Here is a 25638-nt window from a genome sequence, read left to right as displayed (position 1 = left end):
CTGTATCGTTTTTACTGGCACTAAGCAACTTTGAGGAGGATGGTAGAAACACACCCACATAAAAAACTACAAATGTGCTGACTGCTTTATGGCATACGTTACTTCCCCTTTTCCCCATTTGTTACCAAGTTGGAAGTCAATTTAAATGTCGATACACGATTACTGCTTTCATGGCAGAAGCTGCAAAACTACTGAAGATTTTCGCCTGAGGAGAGAAAAAATAAAAAGGGAAGCTACCTGGATAAAAGGAGTCGAGGATTAACATTGGCCTGGCTTTCACTCGGTGGTGTGAGCTCAAAAACAATGTAATGCGCTTGTCCTCATGAGAAATGTGGTCTTCCTTCAGGCATAACATTAACGCTTTTGTCCATATGGCGCCGCCATATTCAACATTAACTGAAAGTTCCCTCGTGTTGCTTAAAAAAATGCTATATAGGTCTTTTCTTTTTTAATTAGCTGTCATTGTTTTGGGGGAAATTTTAAGTATCAAAAGTACTAGTGGTATCGGGATTGATGACTACTAAAGAGTTAAATACTTGTTTGTACTGTATCGGTCTGGAAAAAAATGGTTTCGAGCATCCCTCTTACTATGGTGGCTTAAAAGAATTGCATGTCACAACTTTATAGGAGCAGCCAATTAGCTTAAAAAAAATCCTTCTACTTTTAATGCCCATAAAGAGCATTCCTACAAAAATTCAGTTCATGATGCAAAAGTGTTGTAGACAAGTTGTCCAATCCATGTGTTGTGTTTGTAGTGCTGCTCCCCCTCGCACTCTCTCTTAGGAATCTCTGGCAACTTCTTAGATGTTGGACCTGAGAGAGTGGAATGTGCTGTCTGTAAAAGTGTGTGTGTGTGTATGTCTTACTCTCCCACAGTGCTGAACAGAAATCAATTATTGGAGTGAATGTCTAGGGAACCAGTCCCTCTCAACTCCTTTGTCACAATGTGTGAAACAGCTGCTACCACTGAATACTTACACCTCACACAGCAACACGCTCTCGCGCTCTCTCTGTCACACACACACCAGTGATGGCTGAACTGCAGTGGACAGAGCACACACAGCGGGGCAATGAAGAGGGGTAATATTGTGTAATTAAGGATTCCTTTCAGGCCGAGGGGGAGTTCAAATAGAGCTGTTTGTCTGCCCAGAGAGGCAAAGCTTTGCGCTTGTTTTTGTGTCTGGGGTCACTAGTAACTCGTCTACATTTGTGTTGGCATCCTCAACCACATGGACATTAATCATTCGTGAATTTCCCTCCACTGACCCCCCTATCATTATTAATAAACCGGTACCCTGAGAATAGGCAAACATTGTGTTTTCTTTCACCGGTCTTTGCAAAATGAGAGATTCATTGAACCACCCCGTTCTTCTTCTTTAACCCCTCCCATCAAAGCACCGTTGCCATGGCATTTAACAAATTATTGCAATTACCCTCAATGTGCAGGTCGCCCCTGGAAACAGGCTGAGGGGCAAGACGAGAAGTTGGGAAGGGAGAAAGGGTGAATGAAGACAGGAGAAGGTGATAATCCTGTTTCGAACAAAAGGTCAAAGTGTTGAATTGAGAAGCTTTGATTAAGCGGGGCGAACAAAGTGGAACCGTTTGAGCTTTATTCAGTGTGTGTGTGAGCTTAAGTCTGTGTGGGGTTGCATGTCTTTGTAAAGTAGATAAATTTTAGGTCTGGAGCTGCCAATTTTTGCAGACAAGTGTTTGGTGTGAATGTGGTCGCACTGTTACTGGATTCATGCTGACTACATGTTAACATTAACAATCGAGCTCAAACAATTACACCATCAGAACCTTAAAATTTTAATTTTGTGCCTCGTCAAAACACGCTTAATAGCTAAACTAAAAATCAACCGCCGAGACGAAGACGGTCACCAAAAGCTCACGCCACTTTTACCGCGGGTAGTCAGGGGTGAGGCAAGATTGGTGCACTCAGTTGGTCCAATCATAACCAAGATTGAATCTTAAAGGGACCAAACCCAACTTTTTGAGTTATTTATTTAACCCCCAAAATTGGGTCAAATGAATAACACACAAAACACCACAAACTAATTGGTTGTTTTGTACAAAACAACACTCCCCCCCCCCCCCTCCCCCAAAAAAAAATCATGTTATGTTTGACAAAACAACCCAATTTTGGGGGGTGTTTTGCACGAAGAAATGTGTTGTTTTGTAAAAAAAATAAATAATAATAATTGGGTCAAATTGACCCAAGTAACGGGTCAGTCTAATTTTTGACCAAAAATACTGATACTCACGTTAGTATCAACTAGCGATACTTGGATCGATCTGCACAGCCCTAGCATTAGCTACTTTACGCAGCACCAGTTAGCTAGCTAGCTAGCAACGAGCACCGTCTGGCTACTCGTGCGGCTAAACATATTGTGGAGTTGCTCCTAAGTCAGTAATTAGTGCCTCTGTGACAGCGAATAAGCTACATTTCTGACAAGTATCATACTCATGAAGGGATGACGAGGAAAGACACAGAAGCCATGCTAATTTGCTAATTCCTAAGCTAACAAAAGATTTACATAGAGCGCTTTTCCCGTAAGTCTGGCTTTATCTGCATTAAAGCGGAGACTATACAACTTTGAACAGCGAAATAATAAGCAATTTAATGATAAGTATGTTTTTTACTATGTTGCACTGCTAATAGGACTGAAACTGGAAATGAAAACATTACAGTGTACGTCAGTCGATTGATAAGCAAAACTGCGCCACAAAGAAAAAAGTTATTTTGAGCCTTGCATAAGGGTTTTCAAATATTAAAATGGCAGACCAAATTATTTTAAAAGATGGCAGAACATGGATATGTTTTGCAACCACTGAAGACGAAAATGAGGAAAGCGGTTCAGCGGACCGGAAGGTTTTTGACGAACAGTTATTTCCGAGGACCCTGCCTTGTCCTGTTCGTGCCTTGTTTAGTTAAATTATGTAGAAGTCATTTTGACGTCTGCATGCAGTCTGTCATGTATCCATTCATATAATTATGCAATTATGGGCCTTTATGCCGCCCACGTCAAACTGTACACCTCCACTCCCAACTCCGGCAAAACACCTTGATTAGATGGCACCCCGCGCACCTCTTTGCTCCTCATGAATTCCTTGTTTCAAATTTCTGTCTGTCTCTTTGTCTATCAATCTAATCTATAGATTGAATCCAATTTGCATAATTACATCAGTAATGTTTTAACTTTTCGGTCTATTGGAATCACCACTTTGGTGGTGTTGAGGTTGCAGGTGTTTAGGGGGGTTATTTGGAGTTAGTGAATGGAAGGAAGGAAGTCTGGGCATTGATGACTGTGGTTCTTACGCTCTGTCATTAGTTGGGCATTAACCCCCCTCCCTCCCCTCCCCATTTAGTAATAACAGGGCATAAGACGCTATTGGGGGTGGGTGGGCTGCTTGTAAGAGACCTATTGAGATAGTCAGGCCATAGCACCTGTCCAGGGTCACTAACTCAACCCGGTGGGGGTCCTCACTATGGGTGCCCACAGTGCTGCCTGTCTGGCAAGTGCACAAAGAAGGATACATTCTATCTATTCATCCATTTTGTATACCGCTAATTAGGGTTGTGGGTGAGTTTGTGCTTGTTTTGTTTTAAAAATTTGTTCCTGTCCTGTGTTCTTGAAGCAATTTGGGAAAATGTTGAAATTCAAGGAACTAGTGTTCTTAAATGTTTTTAAAGCTAAATTGAAAGACATGGAATGCAGTTTCCATATAATGTCGATGTTTGAGCAATTTATTTTTAGTCACAACTCGTAGGTCATTTACTATTGCGTTTTTTGGGGATATTGGGTTTTTTTCTCCCCCAAAACTGTGTTTTGAGCAAATCTCATTCTAAGATGAATTATGATTGCCCTTGGAGTATTATTGGAAGCAGCAGCACTGTTCAACCTCAAACTGTGAGTGATGTCTACTGTGTCCAGCAGGCATTCCACAGACTCCTCTTGTATCTTCGCATTCGTTTTACAATAAACCAATCAATCTCAAATTCCACCTCCTGTGGTAGCGGACCTGCCTTGTGCGCTTTTTTTTTTTTAAGTGAGCTGGTTATATTTTGGAGATCTATAACTTGTTTCTGGAGGAAGCATCATCCCTCCTAAATGCAGTGCTGCATGCTGGGATGAACTAGATAAAGTAAAATGGAGTGGGGCAATCTCATGACAACCTTAACTCATTCACTGCCAGCCCAGTAAAAAAAATTGTTTTTGACGTCTAAAGCCATCTATGGCAGTGAATGTGTTAATGTCAAGAGTAAGACTAAGGCATACAGTAATATTTTTAGACATAAAAAAAAAGAAAAGGGCTGAGACCATAGTAGCACAAACCCTCTGAAATCTATCTGTTGCCTGATTGCTCAAATTGACTTAATCTGTCACATTTATGTTTTTTTCTACACAATTTGTTAGATCTGCCCCCTGTTGAAAATACTGCTTACCCCTGAGTACTATCAAAAGTGTCCATGTGTGTGTGTGTGTGTCTATTTAAGAGCTGGTTGGTGTGTGAGGACCAGGCTTGTCAGAACAGGATCAGGCGCTTGCCTATTGCCTTCTCCCGCCATGGACCCATCTGCCCAAGTTGCAGCAGAGCGACCCTCAGACCCGAGGTAACTCACAAGCACCCCGGCCCTCATCACTGTTTGGGTTGATTTAGACATCAATCCACACACAAACACACTGTAATTACTGGCAGGTTTGTCCAGGAGATGGTGCTGTGGAGCTGGAAAGTCTCCACATGCAGGGTACACACATCTGTGGATCAATGTTATATTTCACGTCTACAAACACCTCATTAAGTACGCCAGCATATAATAAAATGTAATACAAAAGCTATATCAATATTTGTTGCTTAACAAAGATAAGTCAAAATGTGATTACAATATTATGTTATTGTGATTGTACGCTGCGGTCCAAATTATTACTTGCTCCTAAATGGGATTTACAATGAAAACGTATTAATGTTCAAGAATTATAAAATGGATAATGGATTTAGTGAGCAAAATTACAATCTGAATTTACAAAATTATGCACTGGTGTTTAACTCATTCACACCCAGCCATTTTCCTGAAGCAACCCCCTTCGACTTCGACTGATTTTGCAAGCCCCACGGAATATTGTGTTCTATTGCTATAAAAACATGGAACCTACCAAAAGAAAGATTATAGTCTCTTCTTTCATCAGGAAAAAAAAGTACATTTGTATCTGTTTCCTTTTTGCAGCAATTAGGATTAGAATATAGCTAAGTTTCATCATTATTAACATTCCTGTTTAAAACAGTCAAAAAGACTTTTTTGCAACATGGCCCTGGCTGATCTCTTATACACTGCTGCCACCTGCTGGCCGTTTTTTGTAATAACTACCATTGCTTTAAGCCACCTCTTTATGTCAGAAGCTTCCTCAAAGCCTTTTGTTTGCTCTTGCATAAAACTAAATTTAAAAAAAATAAAACAGTTTTGGGGTTTGAATTAGTTAAAAATAAGAAAGAAAGAATTGGGTTGTAAAGAACTCAGAATATTTAAAACAGCTTTTGCTTTATATACATCGCTTTTTTTTTCTTTAAATAGTTGACTTTTTAGAACATTTGAAACATGACACTCATTTTGACCCGTTGACATCTCTGAATTCTGGCCTGCTCAAAAAATTGGTGGGTAATTTGAACTGAAACTTGTCAGCCAACCCAATCAGATAAGGGCGTACCTGAGTAGAAGACCAAAAAAATAAGCAAGGAGAAAGTTGAGAAATACTAGTAATGTTGTTTTTCGATCAGATTTTTTTGAAGACAATATCACACAAAAACATTCCTCAAAAAGGCCAATTCTCCCACACAAAAAGCTCAATTTCTCCAGAATGCTTCATCCGATTTTCACAATTCTTGCCCCCTTATTTGTACTTAGGTTTCAGTGGCCTTTCCAACCAGACTTTGCATTTTGACATATTTTCATTTTGTGGAAATGCTGTCTCGTGCCTACTTGATATCACCTTAAAAACTTCATCCACATGGACCGTTTAAAGTAGGAATGCCAAACTCATTTTTGTCACTGGGCACATTGCTGTTATGGTTCCACACGTCTGCTACATGGTGTTTTTGGAACTGGTAGCCACCTTCTGAACACTTTGTTAGCTTGACCACTGGATTTAAAAACACTCTCCCTCTTAACTGTCCAGTCGGTCTTTCCTCAGCCCCATTCCTTTTTAACCATTGCCCTAACTCTCCTGTCAGTTTTTCTTTCTTTCTTTTTCTTTTTTATAATCCACTGCGCTCAATGCTTTGCTGTCTGTGACTCTGTGGCGACAGATTGTAACCCAGAAGCCCAATTTCTCCTGTCACTGTAGCCACTTAGGAGGCTGTTGGTGTACCTGAGGCCTTGTGGCACTTTAAACTGCAGGATGAATAAAAACTCTCCCGCGCTAACTCATCCATCGTTTCTCTACCACACGCGTCGCAGACTCTCTACGTTTTACCATCTCCCGAGCATAATGTTTAGCACCACACTTTGTCATTACATATTACTCGCAAGGCCAACGATAAGGAAGACAGCCAGCTGCAGTACTGTTGAGGCTACTGCATATCCACTGTTGACAGTGAGCACATTATTTTAAGAACAGGTAGTCAAGGGCATTACCACTGGTATAAGAATTTTGAATAAATGCACCTCCTATTTGACCCATGTTAGCTTAACAATGCTAACGTACTTGGCTATCAACATCACGCATGCGCCCCAAAATTAACATTTCTCCATTGTGTCTTCCAAACATTTGAGGGTATTGAACAGGGTCAATAACATTTTTAATGGCAGAAAATACATTACAAAGAACATATTACTCCTTGGTAAACTCTTTTTCATACTATATGTTTCTGCCTGTGGCTCCAAGCTAAGGTTCACATTTAACTTTAGCATTAGCTGTTCTTTGTTGTGAATACAAACACATGACACTAAGCCCAGCCTGAAAACAATTTGTGTGCTAAATAGGTCTGAATTTAGTCAAATTCACTAGAACTGTCACAAACAAATCTTTTTAGAATTTATTATTCTGTTGGTTATTCCATCTATTTCTATTGTCATTCGTCCTATGCCCCCCTCAAGTCTAATTGATGTATGCAAACTGTCATATTAATTCACGGTATATTTGCCTTTATTTTAGCATAAGATTAACCTAGTGTACCAAAACCTTTATGTATAATAAATCTGATTGTTTATTGCTTGTGTTTGTTAAAGGGAAAGTCAACCTAATAACTTTGGTATTCTGGTTAATATTGCGTTAGTGGAATATGAGTTAAGCAGCAAAATCCAGCCGTTTTTATCCATCTAGGGGCGGCCATTTTGCCACTTGCTGTCGACTGAAGATTACATCAATGTTGCTCAGGTTGCAGGTAACAAACAATCACAACGTAGCTTTAGAAAACAGGTGAGCTCTGATTGGTTGTTGCCTGAGCCCTAAACAACTGTGATGTCATCTTCAGTCGACAGCAAGTGGCAAAATGGCCACCCCCTTGAGATGGATAAAAATGTTTGGATTTTGCTTCATAACTCATGTTTCAAAAATGTAATATTAATCAGAATGCCATGTTAGACTAGTGAGATCACATACCATATTATTGTCAAGAAATGTTTAAGGTTGACTTCCACTTTATGAAATACATTTGGAAGACCTTTAAATCGCAATTGCAATATTGAGGCAAGATAATCACAAATTATTTTTTCAAAATTGTCCAGCCCTAGTTCTGCAAATTACTACTCAAGTGCATGCTCATTAGGGTTTAAGTGTGAAGATTGACTTGATTCCCTACTTTGCCCTGACTTCTCTTGGGATATTTTGAACTTTTGTACGTAATTGTAAGTTAATTTTGAATTGGTAAATTCACTGTTCAGACACCTAAAGAGACCAATGTCGGCCTCTGAGTTCTTTTATTTTTATTTTTATCCCTGCCACATTATCACTTTCACTTATTTTTTTCATGTTAGATTAATCTACTATATCAGTGTAGATAATAGCGTTATTAATATAATTCATGATTGATGAGCCAGAAACACAATCAGGTTTTCTTGTTGCAGCATCCGCCAGCAGAATGTAAATACACTTGTTGTTTGGTCCTTTTTTCTGTTTAGCATCACGGTACATTTACCATCACAGTGGGGGCCGCTTCTGCTCGCTTCTCTTACCTCCCTCCCTCCCTCCCATCCATCTCTCCATCCATGCCTTTTACTCCTCCACCCTCTCTGGCTGGACTCAGATTGAGAGTGTGATCTGATCTCCATGTAATTGTCAAGTAATAGGCACTCTGCCTTGATTGGTTGGTAATTTGGGGGAGTTATGCACAGGTGCAATTTGTAATATTTTCAGTAAATTAAATTTCTTTCTCTTCCTCTCTCCCTTGCTGTTCCTTTCTATCGTTCCCGGCATTGCTGCCACCCACATGCGCAGTGCTTAACTCAAATAGCCTCTTCTTCCACACCTTGTTTCAAATCTCTCCTGACTTTCCCTTTCTTTCCCTTTTTATTCACCGCTTTCTTGCCCCTGCTCTTTTCTTTTCACTTTCTTTCCCTCCGCTCCCTTGTTAGCTCTCCCACTTATTCTCTCCTCCTCCTCCACCATCCCTCCACGACCCGCCCGTTTTATTGATGTACGCTCAGGCGCCCATTAGAGCTCCCTTTTTCCCTCTAGTGGAAATTGCACCGTGTTAATTTTCACACAAATTACGGCAATAGCAGGTATCTCTATTTGATACATTATAGCGGGAGCAATCAGAGATAATTGAGTGCCTTTCAGAGGGAGACGGCTGCATTCAGCGCCGCCTCAAAGCTGCCCCATTATCGCCTAATCGCTCTTTAAACACTGAATTTTGCCGAACGAAAATTCTTGTCATAATTTTGCTTAAGTGTATTTGGAAATCACAGTCCTTTGAGTGAGGATAATTGAAATCAAATCCCTTTCACTGGAGCTGACATTTCTACATTTCTCCCCAATTGAAATTAATTTCAAAAATTGGGCATGAATATCTTCAAATAGCAGGCAATTATGCCTTTCAATATAGAGAAATTACCGCTACTCAATGGTTGGAGGCTTGCGGGCAAGAGCACTAGTTAAATGCTTTTGTTTCCCGTCGTGTTTGCCTAGTAAAGATTTACATATATTGACTCATTATGGTGTCTTGTAACGCTGATCAGCGCGACCAGCTCGGCCGGCAATAAACGCTTATTGCATCTAAAAAAAAAAAAAAGTTGTGCTGGAGTTACAACTGAGAGAAAATGTATGTTGGCGTCTTGCCGTCTTCCTCGCTTGCTTCTCACAGCTGCACTCGTGAGACGGGTGATGTTGTAGGCTTGGGCGGCGTCATAGCTTGAATGCAAGGTTCGCTGGAAAACTGGATTTACTGGCACCAATTATGGTGGACCATCATTTTAAAGAAACATCCATTTTTCTTTAAAATTGCATGAATAAATGGCAGTTTTCTATTCTTCTAATTTCCTGATCGTAAAACGGCCACAAGATACCAGTATCGGTCACTGTTTCGAGTACCGGTACCTTAAAATAGGGCTGGTATCGGCGGTATCTGTACTTGCTCATCCCTAATTTTAATAATCAAATATTCGTTTAGAGCCGTTGCTTAATTTAAGGGATGGGTGAGTACCGATAACAGGTAACAGAATTGGGCTGTACTTGCCAGTATCTGCCACACTCTTATGGCCATTTTATGATCAGGGACTAGAAATTAGAAGAATTTAATATTGCCAGTAATGCCATGCAATTTTAAGGAAAAGTGCTATATTGGGATGTATAGGTCTTTCTTAAAAATTATCTGTCAGTGTTTTTTTTTTTTAAGGGAAATTTTATGTATCAAAAGTACTAGTGGTGTCTGTACTTGGATTTAGTATCGGTGACTACTCATGAGAAAAGTGGTATCGAACATCCCCATTTACCTTTTTGAATGATGTTATTTTATTTATACCATTTTATTTTTATTATTTTTAACGTTTTCATTATTTTATATTTAAATTGTCCAAATACTCCAATTTTAGTCTCTCAACAATAATTATTCTCTGATTTCTATAGTACAGCGCTTCATCACATTAGACTGATTATGTTTTGTGTTTAATCAAAGTAAGAGATACTGGATGAATCGCTTTCAAAAAGTTTGGTGATATTGCTTAATTGATGTTTAGTTGTTGTTGTTTTTATCACTAAAGAAGCAATGATTGGTTAATAAACAGTAGTTAGGGAAAATTATTTTGTATTGCAAAATTTAACCCATTATTCAATTAATCGATGGAATTAATAGAATAATCGACTCTAAAAATATTTGATAGCGAATACTAGTGATCTTTGGAGGTTGTATGTGTACCTCAAATGGTGGCGACAGGTTTTTTAAGACTACGCGCAAGTTTTGAGTGCTCATTTTTTGTTCTGTGAGCAACTCCAGAGGGGTGCGGAATGATTCAGGGATCCATTTGGACTTTTTTTTTTTTCTTAGATTCATATTTTTCCTTATAACGTTTTTTTTTCATAACTGTTGTTTGTGCATGCATTTGTGGTGGCGGGTGGGAGGTTGAGTCACTAGGGGACAAAGACAAGCAAGGGGGTACGACGTGGCGATGAAGGGGGTGTGAGGGGGGGTCCTGCGCTCCCGGGAGAGAGGCAATTTCACAGCTGGTTTGCTCCTTAGGCAGTCAGGCTGAAAATGCTGCAGATTTGTGGAGCAAATTGAAATGGTGTCAGTGCGGGAACAAAGCGGCGAGCCGAATGACGAGGCGGCCGTACGTACGTGTATGCCGAAGAAAGGTTGGGTTGAGGTGCTACAAATTCAATAACAACCCTGTAATATTTTAGCCACGCCTTTCTGACACCTGTCAGTCAATCAGAAAGCAACAATTGGCTTGTCTGTAATCAGCATTATATTGTTTGAATGTGTGTGCGTATGTTCTTGCTTTTCAAGATGGCGTGCGACTGCGCTTACACAACCTTGGCAACCAATAGCAAGGCTCCATTATCGGTCCTGCATGGTTCGGTTGTTGGCAAGGAAGCGCATCAGCGGTCAACAGCTGCGCGTTCCACGCATGCAGCCGTTGACGGCCATTAAACACCTCCGTCCCCCTTACACACACACACACTCACTCATCATATTTGGCACTGAGCTACATTAGACACTCTTGCCACTTGATTATGCCGCCACAGTAAAAACTGAAATTACAATTACGCCGGTGGTCGATTGGCAGGTATAATGGGTACACGCACGCTCCAGCGGTGACACGCGGGAATTGTCGGGGGATTCTTTCTCCCGGCGGTAATAATAAAGCACTCTGCACACACCTGACGCCGGTGTGGGGTCGCGGCTTAGCGTGGCCTCTCCAGTGTAGCGGGGAAATGACGATCCAATAACTGCAATTAAACATGCATTATAATGGCTAATCAAATTGACAGCCTCGGCTGTTGGCGTTCTTGGCTCACAATGGCTTATCACAACAAACTATTAGGAGGGAGGGTATTTCAGTCCTGGTCCCTTCTTTTCATTCTTCGCATCTGTATCTCATTCTGTTTATCTCACTCCTCTTTCTTTCTTTACCCTCCTCCGTTTGCACGGCTCAGTGTTGCTCATTGTCATCCGCCCCCAGTTAATTGCACTAAAGATTAAAAACACGCATATTTCTTGCTTCACGCAGAGGAACTGAGATGTTCCATGCCTTTCTTCTTCTTCAGCGTTTTCTCATAAAGTTTTAATGGGTTTGTTTGTTTCTGTTTGCAGTACTCTGAGAAGGCCCTCTACAACCAGATCTGCTTCTACAGGTTCATCTTCGACTGGGACCATGCAGTGACCAAATTACTACAAGGAGAAGAAAAAGGTAGGAAAAAATAACTAACTAAACCATTTTTGAGAATCCTCCCTCTTCTCATTTATACATTCTTCTTCTACTTCCTTTTGGCGGGTGCTTTTGGTGCATTACAGCCACCTTCTGGCCACTAGTGGTGACGCACCAAAAGTGTTCGGCAACTGCCAAAATGGAGTCAACACGGTTGGGAGCAGAGATTTTGGGTGCTAATTTCAACATATACGTACCTGAGTGTAAGTCGCAGGACCAGCCAAACTATGAAATTATGCGGCCGTGGAAAGTAACAACGGACTACAGCAACACTTACTGTTGTTATTTGTCCCTACTAATACATACTTTACAAAGTGATGTTTAATTTTCTGTTTAGTTTTTTAAAATTTTAAGCCAATCCTTCTCCCCCAATGTCTGATCATCCGATTGGATCACAACAACTCTATTTTGAAGTAGTTGAAGTACCACTGATTGTCACACCTACCTAAGTGGGGCGAAATTCGTTCTCCGTATTTAACCCATCCCCTGAGGGAGCGGTGAGCAGCAACAGGGGCCTTGCCCGGGAATTATTTGGTGATCTAGCCCCCCCAATTTTACATGGAGCTTTTCTGCATATGCACAAACGCAAAGAAACAATTTACAACTAATATACTTACAAACTTTCAATTAATAATGACCTGATAAAGATAGGTTGTTTCACTTTCTGGTCCACAGCATGCTCACATTAGTAATAGTAATAGTAAATATTGAGCATCAACAAGGTGAGGAATGTCAGAGGCCCTTGCATCCATAATCTTTTCTTTATGCAACCCTTGGAAGAAAAAGTTTGGACACGGCTGTTGTACATCCTAGTACCATCTTATTTAAAGAGACAATGTATAGGATTTAATGTCATCTAGTGGTGAACTAATAGAATGCAACAATTTTGAGAGCACACTTCGCAAGCCTACCACCAATTACTACCAATTATTTGGAGTGTGCGAGCGAGCGGCCCAGTTAGTAGGAGCTAGCGGGAGCGGCGAGCAAGAGCTAGGTGAAGCAGCTAACGAGCAGCAAGCAAGAAGTAGCTGGAGTGACAAACGAGCGACTAGCAAGAACTATCTGGAGCGTCTAACGAGAACGACTAGCAAGAACTAGCTGGAGTGTCTAACAAGAGCAGCTAACAGGAGAAGCTAGCAAAGCTAGGGACAGCAAAGTAGAGGGAGACTAGCGGTACGAGCCTAAATCACGGGACTCAGCGACGACCACCTGCAGGCCCCAGCTGTGGAAGGTAAACGGCGGGCAACCCATTGGATCCGACACAAGCTGCAACTACCACGAGATGCTTTTTGCATGATATTGAAATTAATATTGTGTTTTTCAAATGAACGAAATATGAGTTCACCACTGGATGACACCAAATCCTACAACTGTCCTTTTATTGTGGCAAAGTAAAAACATTTTGAGTATATGAATTTGTGTAAATTTACAATTTAATGTAGCTGTGGTCGAAACGCCCCACATTTTATGGAGCTGTTTTGTTTTTAGTTTGTATCTTAAGTTTTGTGCATGTAGTTTGTGAAAAACACCTAGCTTAAATGCTGTGATATTTTATTCATTTTTGCTGTTTGTGTTAGACCTCTGCAGTGGAAATTGAAATCAAAGCAGTGAAAGTGCAGTTTGAATTTTAATGCCCCCATCAATGTTTGCTGACATATACTGTAAATGTAACGTAGCATTAACAATCAATGGCTCAAAGTAAGCCGGTTACCCAGGCTGCACTTAAAATATTCATCATTGCTGCCCCATGCACACGCAGACACACACACCAAAGTATGGGCATTGTACATTGGAAGGGGGGGTTAAGGACATTCATCTCCTCGAGTCAACAGCCCTAATTTAGGAGACGGATTCAATCACACACACGTACAGAATGCAAAATGCTCCAATCACCGGGAGAACGTCGGAAAGAGCCCTCCATCGCTCTCTCCCAGCCCTTCCCTCACTGTCCACCTTTCCCGCTCTCTCCCCGTTCGCTCTCACTCTTAGACAGGCACTCGTTTGGCTGTGTTGATTGAAAACAGGTTTTAGATTTGGAGAAATGATAGGGGAAGTAATGGGCGCGCTGACGAAAGGATAGCCCTTCTCCTGTAATGGGACATGGAGCGTATATCTCCCCCCCCCCCTCCCTCCCTGGACTCAAATAGACGCTACTCCAGTCTGTGGGTGCGCGCGGTAGGCGGAAGCCACAAGGCCTCTTTACCCATAGTTCTCCCTGATTGATGTCACTTGATTAGAAAGGGCCGCTCCGCCGAGTGATTTATTTATTTGATTAAATATTTATGTATGTATGCCTGAATGCCAGGGGCTGTGTGGCAGCCAGGAGTGAGACAGCAGAGGTAAATATAACTTGTAATCAGCAGATGACCACTCAGATGATGGAAGGCGCTAAAATAAAGGGATTGGACCAGTGCAGGGCTACTAACGTGATTATAGCCCACCACTTCTGCTTTCTTATTATATTTTTGTCGAAGCCGAGATGCAAGCAATCATTGCCAATCACTTCTTGACTCGCCTCCCTTTATTTTGCTGAGCTTTGCGGCCACTTATTCTTTTTTTTGTTCACTCTTGTATCGTACGTCCCTATGCAAGATAATGTGACACATTCTGTAAGCTGTCCATTTTACATTTGCAAAGTGAACTTGATGTCAAATTAGAAGGGCAATAATGTTTCACATCATCGAAATCAGGGGTCACCAACGTGGTGCTAGGTAGTCCTCAAGCACACCAGTTATGGGACATTGTGATTTTCTAAGAATGTTGTAGAAGTGATCATTTGCAAAATGTGAACGTGGCAAAGATTCATGTAGAAATATTGTGAGCAATCATAATAATGAATACAATTAATTACTAATAAAACTATATTCTAGTAATTTCTTATTAACCCTTGAGGCACCACCTTTACCAATTTGAACACTAGGGACCATTAATGGTCCTTGTTATCAAAGTGTTTAAATAATACAATAACATATTTTTTTTTCTTTCCGCACATCAAATCTTTTAAATAACTTCCAATTTAATTATATAGATGTAATAATAAGAATAATTTTAATGTTGTTTTAGTTGTGACTGTACCCTGACTGTATGCTTTTTTTTATGCACTTTTTGTCAGAAAAACTAAATATGTAAAAAAAATATATATATATATATTTCTAATTCCCATCTAACTATAGCTATAAAGTTAGATATACTGCACATTAATTTGAGGGAAAAAAATATTTCAGAAGTGTGTCAAATAGGTAGCCCTTCACATCAATTAGTACCCTGCTCTATACTTTTATGTTTGTAAGCTTCACATCATAACTTTATCGCCAATATATTGGCATTTCTGTGAAGTTTCGGAGCAGTTAATTATTGGATACTCTATTGTATTTTATTTTTCCATGCGTGTATCGTAATAGAAACTTGCACAGTACAACACTGATTTACGTGGGACCTGGTTTTCAAACAAATTGAATAATACATTGTATTTTAAGCCTTTTTTATTTTTATATTGTTTTAATGTTTAGTTTTTCTTTTTACATTGTTTTAATGTTTAGAGTAAGTATCTCTTATTTGCTGCCATAGTTGTCCTTGAAAACACCTTCAGCTTTAGACCTCACCTTCATTCACTCTGTATTGGAGAAGCCCTGAAAAGGATAACCATGACTGTCCCTGTGTCTTTGTGATAATGATCTGACTGACAGTCATTTGGGGTTCAAGAAATGTCTGTAAAAAATAAAACATTATTCCTGAAAACACACACACAAACACCTTCATGCTGATAGAAAGTATAGGTTTAAGGTGTTATCCTCCATCTTGTGGCCGTAATACCACATATTACTGCATTACACACCCTGGGGCCACATTGCTGAGATTACAGGGATGAGACATACAATTCTATACTCTGTGTGTGGAGTACTTTTTGCGTAAGAACGTGTGCATGCAATGTGGAACTTTTAAAAAAATATATATCAATACATTGATTGTATAGTTAGTGCTGATAGTGAAAAACACTTGCTTTTAGAGCACTGGTGTCCTTTTGGACTTTTTTCCTTTGGGGGCCAAATACCAAAAAATTGAAGGGCCACTTCAACATTGTCCAATGTTATTAAATACACTAAAACTAATAAATCAAGGAATTATGTGTTAGTTATTTTAGTGGTGGGTTATTTTTTAACACTTGTTAAAATGGAAGTCAACATTTCTTGACAAAAATGTTATATGTGACCTCACTAGTCCAAACATGACATTCTGATTAATATTACATTTGTGGAATAAGAGTTATGAAGCTAGGTGAGCTGTGATTGGTTGTTACCTGCAACCTGAGCAACATTGATGTAATCTTCAGTCGACAGCAAGTGGCGAAATGGCCGCCAGTGGGCGGCCATTTTGCCACTTGCTGTCGACTGAAGATGACATCACTGTTGCTAAGGGCTCTGGCACCGACCAATCACAGCTCACCAGTTTTCTGAAGCTGCACTGTGATTAGATGTTACCCGAGACCTAAGTAACATTTACGTCATCAAGGAGTGCGGCAATTAACCGGTTTTATGATTAACCTTGGTTTTTAAACGTCAGGATTAAATAACCGCAGCCGATCGGATATTTCCGCTCACCTGCGGTGCAAAACGAGCCATGCGGCATAGTTTATAGCTCTTCTGTTTAAACACGGCCCATTTAGCGGGCGCACAACAACACAGGGCTCAGGTTTGAACGCCGCCCGGGGAGAGTTGCGTACCCGACGGCTGTGGGTAGGGTTCCGAGGCGCCCTGGACCAGGTTGAGTGGACCTGGGGAAAGGGAAGGCCGAAACAAGGCGACGGCGAGCATGGCGGGCGTGACGGTCGGGCCTGTCGGCCGCCGGGAACCACCGGCACACCGTGCCGCTGCTCCGTCGACCCCGGCGCTCCGGTCCGCGGCAGGGCGGGTAGCTCCCGCGAGCTCCACCATCCACGGCCGCCCAAGACTTTTGAAGCTGTGGGGCCGCCATTTTGGGACTCCCAAGAAACGTATCTCGGCATATGCATTATGGCTGCAAAATGCCTACATGTGTCGTGGTAAACTGTACAAATCGCCAGTTTAAAGGCTGTGGACGAACATTTCATCTGTAAGTATGGTTGAAATGGAAAGAAATTGAAAGATGAAAGAAGGTACATACTGTCATAGTGCCCAGGCCCTGTCTGTCTAATCTGCTGTATTTGTTTTAAAATTGATTTTTAGTTATTTATTGTTAAAAAATAAACATTTTCAAAGGATGCTGTGATTTTTTTTTTTTTTTATGTCTACAATAATCGTAAAAACTGTAAAACCGAGGTGTGTTTTTTCTCAGACAATAATCCTACACCAAAATCTGAAACCGTTGCACCTCTAATGTCATCTTCAGTTGACAGCAAGTGGCAAAATAGCCTTGTATGCCACTAGGATAGATCTAATCAGATCTCCAGAACCAAAGCAAGAGTAGTCGGCAATAAGATTATTTTTAAAGCATCTTATTTTCTTTTTTTAAGTTCTTGGTTAATCATGAATATAATATGTTCACAAATCAGACCTTGACAGTGGGTGAAATCATTTTAGCTTCTGAAAGTGCAATGTTTTAATTCATGAGAAGTTATGAAGAGAATAATTGATCCAGTTTTAGTTAGTTAGCATATCTAGAAAAGCTCACGTTTATTAGTAGTTGTCAAAGGGTGGCATGGCTGAGTAGTAGAGTGGTCATCCCGCAACCCAGAGGTTGTGTGTTCGATCCCATGCCATTGTGACCTTGTTGAGGTATCCTTGAGCAAGATACTGAACCCCCACTTGCTCCTGATGCTGCGTCATCAGTAGGTGAATGAGTAGTCGAATGTAAAGTGCTTTGAGGGACTTGTAAGGTGAAAAAGCGGTGAGCACTATATAAATGAAGTGCCATTTACCAAAATATATTTTTTATAAATGCTGAGGGACACTAGAAAATGGACGGTGGGCCACAAATAGCCCCTGGGCCATAGTTTGGGCACCCCAGTTTTCGAGTCTTTGTTCATATTACTTAAAAGCCTGTATCCCACTGAGGAATGAATGTTTGCAAAGGTAGCGAATGTGCGCTCCTGCGATCTTGAACGAACCCTGTTGAGAAATCAACATTTGCTAGCTTTGTAAACGTTCGCCACTCAGTGGGATACGGGCTTAAAATTCCTCCGTTGATTTGAAACAGATTTGTGTTGATTTGAGTTTGAAGTTAGCCCTCGTAGCACGTAACTGGTAGCTTGACTTGGGTTGTGACATTTCAATCGCTTATTAAGACAGTGGTTCTTAACCTGGGTTTGATTGAATATAATAGAACAGACAAATTACAGCTAATCTGGTGCAGTTTAAATTCAGTGGCCATTTCTGTATTTTGTTGAATTTGTGCTTTATAGCTGCATTCAAATGTGTGCGTATTTGTTTGTATATATGCTCAACAAGCACAATAGACCGCATTGAAGCGGGAATGGCTGCCGATTTGAACATGATGTTGGTACGAGTACGTCTTATCTACATGGTTTTTGTGCCTGATTGCTGCGGTTGAGTAAAGCATGAAGGTAATTTCATCCGCGGCTGGAGAGCTCCTAATAGATTATGCGCACGCCACCGGCGCCCGCTCGTGAAAACACGACGCCCGTCCGTGGCATCTCATATCGACGAGTTCCAATCATTTCTTGTCACTTTTCGTTTTTGCATCTGTTGCTTTTTCTCCTCCCTTCCACGTCTTGGAACGTGGGTGCCGTGATTGCGCGCGAGCCCTAATGTAATGTAATTTTGACACATTGATAAAACTAAATTGTCTTTGAGCTGCACTATTCTAATGGTCCCTTTTACTGGCTTGTGCATTTGCCTGTACTTTCTCCGTTCTCTCCGCCTTCTTCTCTCTCTTCATACTCCCGCTCCTTTTTGCGGCATGGCCAAGTCCGTGGGTGCGATTGTCGAATCAATTATTCATTCTGTGCAATTACACTCACACAAAGAAGTTTCCCCCGTGCTCAGAGTGGTGATTAAATTAACTGCTATTCCAGCTGCCCGCCACCACCAGCCTAATAGAATATTCATGTAGGCGGCCGACACGATGGCCGATCTCCATTAACTTCATCATGCTCACTTAATTACAGGCTTGTTATTGTATTTACACCTAGTTAGAGCGTGCGGAGCCCTGACGTGCTCGTGCCCAGTGCTGCTGGAGTGTGCGCGGATAACCACTGATATGCTCACTGTTTGAGTGTGTGATTTTTTTGTGGGGGGGCTGGGGCGTTTGAATGGTGAAAAATGTGTCTGATCATTTTTCCTATTCAAACTAATTATGTTTTCTCAAACAATCAATGTTATCAGACAAAAGTTTGGTATAATAATTGATTTGTTGATCCTTAAAGTGGAAGTCAACCGTTAACATTTCTTGACAATAATATGTTATAAGTGACCTCAATAGTCTAAACATGACATTCTGGTTAATATTACATTTGTGGAATATGAGGTATGCAGCAAAATGCAGCTGTTTTTATCCATCTCAGGAGGCGGCCATTTTGCCACTTGCTTTCGAGTGAAAATGACCACAGTTGCTCAGGTCTCTGGTAACGACCAATCACAGCTCACTGAAGTTGAGCTGGGATGTCATTTTCACCAGACAGCAAGTGGCAAAATTGCCGCCTTCTGATATTGATTAAAAACTGTTGGATTTTGCTGCTTAACTCACAACGCAATATTAACCAGAATATCGTATTTAGACTAGTGGGGCTGCATAGAACATATTATTGTCAAGAAATTATTGGGGGGGGTTGACTTCCCCTTTAACTCTTTGACTGCCAACCGTTTTCAGAAAAGGGATGCTGTGGGTGCCAGCTGATTTAAGCATTTTGACTGATCTTTCAAGGTCCACAGAAAATTTTGTGTTTGGACTATGGAAACACACATACTACCAAATGAAAGATTGAACTCTCATCTTTCGTCAGAAAAAAGTTTGTTTCTACCTTATTCCGTTTTTCAGTAATCAACAATAGAAAATGCTTAGTTTCACCCAAATAAGGAGAAATCAAGCTTTTTGTGAAACGATATTATTTCATGCACCCTTTTTTTTCCCATGAATGATGCCACAAACACTTAAACCGTGCTTTACTTCTGTAAAACACTACCACCAACAATGAAAAAGTGTTTTTTGATAGCAAAATACGTTTATTTACATTCAACAGTGTAACAATTTGACAAAACAATTTGGCAAACTATTTACAAATGTGTGCAACCGTGGTACTATTTACAATTATGTGGATGTTTCAAATACAGTTTTTCTTTTTGTAACACTCCCCTGCGTGCAAGGGGACGCAGCAGGATTTGCACAACAGATTAGTTTCACTGCGATTGCCCCTTCGCGTGCAGACCCTACACTTTCTTGCCGGCCTTTTTTCCGGGGAGTAGCAAGTATATACTGCAGTGTGTGTTTGGCCATGTTGCCATCAAGTCTACTCTTAGGATCATGATACGGTGACGTTACGGTGGTGTTACGTCTGGCTTCCTCATTGTCCTTCAGTTCCTATACCGGGTGGTAGATGTTCTGATCCATCTTATCCACTCCATTCATGGTGGCATCGTAGTCCAGAACCAGTGTCTTCTTCGTGATCAGACTGTACCCACTCCTCCGATGAATATGCATTGGACTCGGGGTACTCTTCATCGTCCGATTGTGCGCCACGTTTTCCGGCGTTAAGATCGCTAGCCGGGGAGGCTTTACGACGTGATCGAAGCCGCCGCGTCAACGTTTCCAACTTCGGCGTCAACCTCGGAGTCAACATCATCATCGTCGTCGTCATCAATGTGCTCTTTAGCATTGGTCGATGCTTTTCGTCTTTGAAAAAAATGCTCAAGCGTGAGCTGCTTGCAACCGGTCGCCATTTTCGCTTCCTCAGCCATTCTCCCCTCAACACTCTAGCTCCGCCTCACGTCTTCTACTGACGCCTACCCGATCTTGTCCAAAGAGAGTCATCGCGGCCATCTAGTGCCCATAAATAGTCATTATACTAACTCGACCTGCTTGATACTTTCAGGACAGATGGCCAAGGCTTTCCTCCACCCGTTTCCAAAAAAACATAGTTAACGTTTTTGGCGGCCCTCATTTGGATTTTATTAAACGTTATTAAACGTTTTTGGCGGTCAAAGAGTTAAGAAAGAATTCGGTTGACTGTGTGCAAATGACAGTTGATTAATTGTATCTTAAAGCCAGTGGTTGACATTAGCATCTGCCTACCCGCCAAATGCGGGTGAATTTCATGAGTGGCAAGGAACTCGGTAGGCATAAACCGATCATCGGCCGCGACAATTATTGGCGCAGATTTTGAGCATTTTGACGAATGTTTGCAATCAGCGTTTATTCATTTATTTATTTATTTATTTTATCTGATGGCTGATAATAGATCAATTTAAGACTGTGTTTAACTTCAGGGAACTTTATTTATTTAAAAGTTGTTAAATAAACATTCTTAAAGACATCTCAACAAAATTGAAGTTTGTAGTTTAACAAAAAAAGTCACCAGTATATTTCCTTTTAGTGGAAAGGAATTATCGGCTCCAAATATCGGTTATTGGTCTTCTTGACTAATAATAGTTGGTATCTGTATCGACCCTGGAAAAAAAACATGTTGGTCTATTTCTATAACTTTGGCATTTCTCACCGAAACTGCTATTCTAGGAGGCTATTATGACAGTGTGCAAAGAAATTCAAGCAAAAACTATACAATAATTCAGTATATACAAAAATGGTGAAGCTGCTAGCAAATAAGAGGTCCAATGCTAAAATGTAACTTGACGTGTTAAAGGGGGAAGTCAACCCCTAAATTTTCTTCACAATATGTTGTATGTGCCCCCACTAGTCTAAATACGGTATTCTGATTAATATTATATTTGTAGAATATGAATTAAGCAGCAAAATCCACCTGTTTTAATCCATCTCAGGTTGCGGCCATTTTGCCACTTGTTGTCAACTGAAAATGACATCACAGTTACTCAGGTAACGTCCAATCACGGTTCAGGTATTGGCGGGTACGACGAACGACCAGCGCCAAAACAGACGGCAGATGAGCTCCTGATACGGTATAAAAATTAACAATGTTAAAAATAAATAAATACAAATAGTGATATTGATTTAAAGTAATAAAAATAAAAAGCAGAATATTTTGTTTTTGTACATAACAATAGTGCCCCCTAAAAACAGCCTAAGAATTAAATTCCAAGACTGACTGCAGTTTACAGTAGTAGAGAAACGCCACTACAGTACTCATGGAAATTTCGTCTCAACTTCCCGTCTTATCTCCTTACTGTAAGTTATTCGTATGAACTCCTCTATTCTATTTCTGTTCCTCTTTTAAATCCTTTATCTATTCACCGATGGTGATTGGGGTGAGTAAGCAGTGAGGGGAAGAAGAGCAATGGTGTGTGGGGGGGGGGGGGGGTTAGGGGGGGAGAAGGATGATTTTCTACCTTTTTAGAAATGATGACATGATTGCTTTCGCTTGATCATGCATCATTACACCCACCCCCCTTCTATTACCCAGATAAATAGAATCGTTTGTGTCTTCCTTCTTCTCCTTCCATCCGTCTCCCTGTTAGCATGAGTATGTTCTCGTGATACTTGCTGATGCCGTTGAAGTCAACCACGTATTGTGTGTGCGTGCGTTTCTGTGTATCTAACCTTTGTTCTCGTGGCTGCTCGGTAGGCTTCTATTTATACAGCAACCGCTAATGTGGCAGGAAGGAAGGACAAGACAGGAGATATGGCCATATGGACAATTTGCACGCGTGTGTGTTTATAGTACATCATGTCGAAATGCATTACCTGCTTAAGGGTCCCGTATTTACGGTACTTTTATGTGTTAATGTGTTTAATGAACACTAGTAGTAACCACAACCTCAGAAAACGAACCCATTTCTGGAATTAGGTGTTGTTTTGAAAGCGTTCTTTGTAAAAGTATCCTAGATACATAAAGATAAATGCTAGTTGTTAAAAATGTAGTTAACAATACAACCTGTGAGCCAATCATCTGTTTTCTGGGTTTGATCATGTGACAGTCGCAAACTGAGCCATGATTGGTCGTTGCCTCAGCCCTGAGCATGTTATGTCATTTTCAGTCGACAGCAATTGGTAAAATGTGTTTTTAAATGTAATTGTACGTCAACAATAATAATTGAATTGACACAATATTAACTTCTTACTGCTGAAACTGGCGAAATGAGTCTAGTATCCCTTAAAAGCATACAGAAGTGTGGATCTGCCAATGTGGCGGAAACATTTTTGACTGGCAAATACGTTTGAACACACTTGCAAATATGTTTAAACGTATACACAAATATGACGTTTGAATGTCCTTGTAGGCTAACTGCTAAAAAGTTAGCATTTTTTCCCATAATGCCACAGCAGGGTATTGACTTGTGCATGTGCATTATGGGGGAAAATGACAAACGGGAATCATGCATGTATAAAAATTCTATAAAAAAACATTTTTTTAAAAAAAGTAATTTTAATTAAATAAATAAAAAAATAGGAAAAGACTATGTTGACTTAATTAATTTTTTTAACATATTCGTACAATGTAAGCCAAATGCTTTTTTTTTTTTTTTTATCTGTGCATGCACAAGTCAATGCCCTGTGGCATTATGGAGGGAAAAAATGCACTTCCTCAGACCTCAGTACTGCCACGCATGTTGTACTGCACTGAAAGCATTTACCTTTAAATTTTGACTTGTAAGATTGTGATATTTTACTTAGATCCCAAATAGCAGGAACAAAATTTCATGTTCACACACTCTTGGCAACAGGAAGCGGTGAAGAAATGTTTTACACTTTATGTAGCTCAAATACTTTCCACCATGGCACCGCAAGCTCAAAATGAAGTTTAAAGTGATGGTATTGGAAGTGTAAGTGGAAAAGGCAAGCAAACAATCAGCAAAAGTAAGGTAATAGTGGAAATTATGTTGTAATTAGATATACAGTAATGGAATTTATTTTTTGGGACATCCACAAGAGGAGGGCGTAATCATATTCTCAATTGCGTTCCCTTCAGCTACGCCATTAAACCTCTTGTGTCCGATAGTGTGCTATTGCGGGGTTTTATGACACTTGATGCGCACTCCTCGCTCGCTGTATCGTTAGGAAGATTTAGCGAATGGCGGCCATCCTGTCATAGATGGTATCAGTCGTCTCACGGGTGGCCCACCTGAGGGGATAACAGACAAGGTATCGACTCAACGCTCTCGCTGGACTTTTGTATCGATTTCTTGTTCCTCTCTGCTCGCGCCGCCATCGAACGGTCAGTCCAATTGTGTTATCGCCATCCCGACCTTCAAAGTGATAGTATTACGGGGAGATCAAAAAGCATCTCCAGGTAAATTCGGATTCAGGTGATTTATTAAGGTTGCTCAGTTTAATGTTTGATCCAGTTCATGCAGTAACAAAGTCGTTTTATTTCTTCTCCTTTAGTTCGTGCCGGCTGGTGGAACAAAGAAAAGGATGTTTACCGGAAGCTGAAGGACGTGCCGGACAAAGCGCTCACCGTCAGCGGCTACTCAGAAATTAACCTGGCCAAACTCTTCCAAGCCTTCTCCTCCCTCAAGTAAAAATTTAATGTTGGGTTATATTGTTTTTTGTTCATCTCATGGTTCTGGTGCACATTTTAAAGCCCAATCAATCACGCCTCTTACATATTGACCCCCATCATACACAGAGAAAAAGCGAGTAAGGACATTAAAATGACAAATGAAAGCCGCTAATTAGATAATGATAGCGACCTCGGACCATTTGGACCAATGGATGCTTGAAACCAATGATCACTTGTTCTGATTACCTCCATTCATCATCCGTTTGTGTGTTATGTGTTAAAAGGCCGGATGATAAAAGGTGCAGGAGTCGACTTGGCTGAGGGGGGCAACACGTGTTGGTATCTCATCACTCTTTTGTCTCGCTATCGAATAGCAAATCTTCTCCTGCACTGCCTCTGTTGAACTGTTTTCACCCCTTCTCACTCACCCTCCCCCAACTTGTCAGATTGTCACTTCACATTGTGTTTTTAACACGTCATTTTCAGTCGAGTGTTGTAATTACTAGTCATTTGTATTGCCGTTTTGATATTGTTGAGACTCTTTGATACTGAAATAATAAAAAGATAAATAAATGTGGTGTTTATCTTGTCATTTGTGCTGCTAGCTGCAGCCTCTTTCAACACACACTCAGTGGTCACATTAGGTAGACCTAATGCTGCTTTAACATCAATTACTTTTGATGGACACTGTGAAAGACATTAATGTAACTGTTAATTGTGGGTGTAACATCTCTTTATGATGCATTATGACTAACGCAAGCAGAATTATAACGGAAAATATTATTAAATTAATAATATACGTTTTGTTGTAATTGTAATTCGTTTGGACAGACAGTATAGTTTTGAATGTTTGAGGTAAAAATTTGACAGCACAGAGAAAAGGGTGCTGTTAATTTAACCCTGCAAAATTTGAAGGTTTAAAAAAAATTGAAACCATGCCTTGGACAACTGTCGCCTGTCAATCAAATACCATTACTATGACTTGGGAAAACGTCATTATTACACCTCCACATAACTACATATCAGAGCAGCAAAAATAGCCACTGGCCAGATTGCCGTGAGGCTACTCCACACCGGACGATGAGCCATTCATAAAGGGGTAGTCAACCCAAATATTTTCTTTGCAGTAATAAGTAGCTCCACTCGTCCAAACAAGGTATTGTGATTAATATTGTGTTTGTGAATTAGGAGTTAAGCAGCAAAATCCAAC

General features: G+C 40.6%; 1 protein-coding gene across 2 annotated transcripts in view; it reads left to right on the top strand.

Annotated features, from left to right (window-relative positions):
• Positions 1–25001, top strand: part of pola1 (polymerase (DNA directed), alpha 1) — a 52756-nt gene extending 27755 nt beyond the window's left edge. For both annotated transcript variants that reach the window (XM_077555059.1, XM_077555058.1), the window contains exons 35-37: positions 4499–4615; positions 11749–11845; positions 24311–25001. In XM_077555059.1, the coding sequence (XP_077411185.1) occupies positions 4499–4615; positions 11749–11845; positions 24311–24447 (351 nt within the window). In that variant the 3' untranslated portion in view covers positions 24448–25001. The remainder of the gene's footprint in view (positions 1–4498; positions 4616–11748; positions 11846–24310) is intronic.
• Positions 25002–25638: the final 637 nt, after the last annotated feature.

This window comes from Vanacampus margaritifer, chromosome 20 (genome assembly GCF_051991255.1).
Source record: "Vanacampus margaritifer isolate UIUO_Vmar chromosome 20, RoL_Vmar_1.0, whole genome shotgun sequence".
Lineage (NCBI taxonomy): Eukaryota > Metazoa > Chordata > Actinopteri > Syngnathiformes > Syngnathidae > Vanacampus > Vanacampus margaritifer.
Note: the sequence above shows the minus strand (reverse complement) of the source record. Positions and strands in the feature narration are given on the sequence as shown.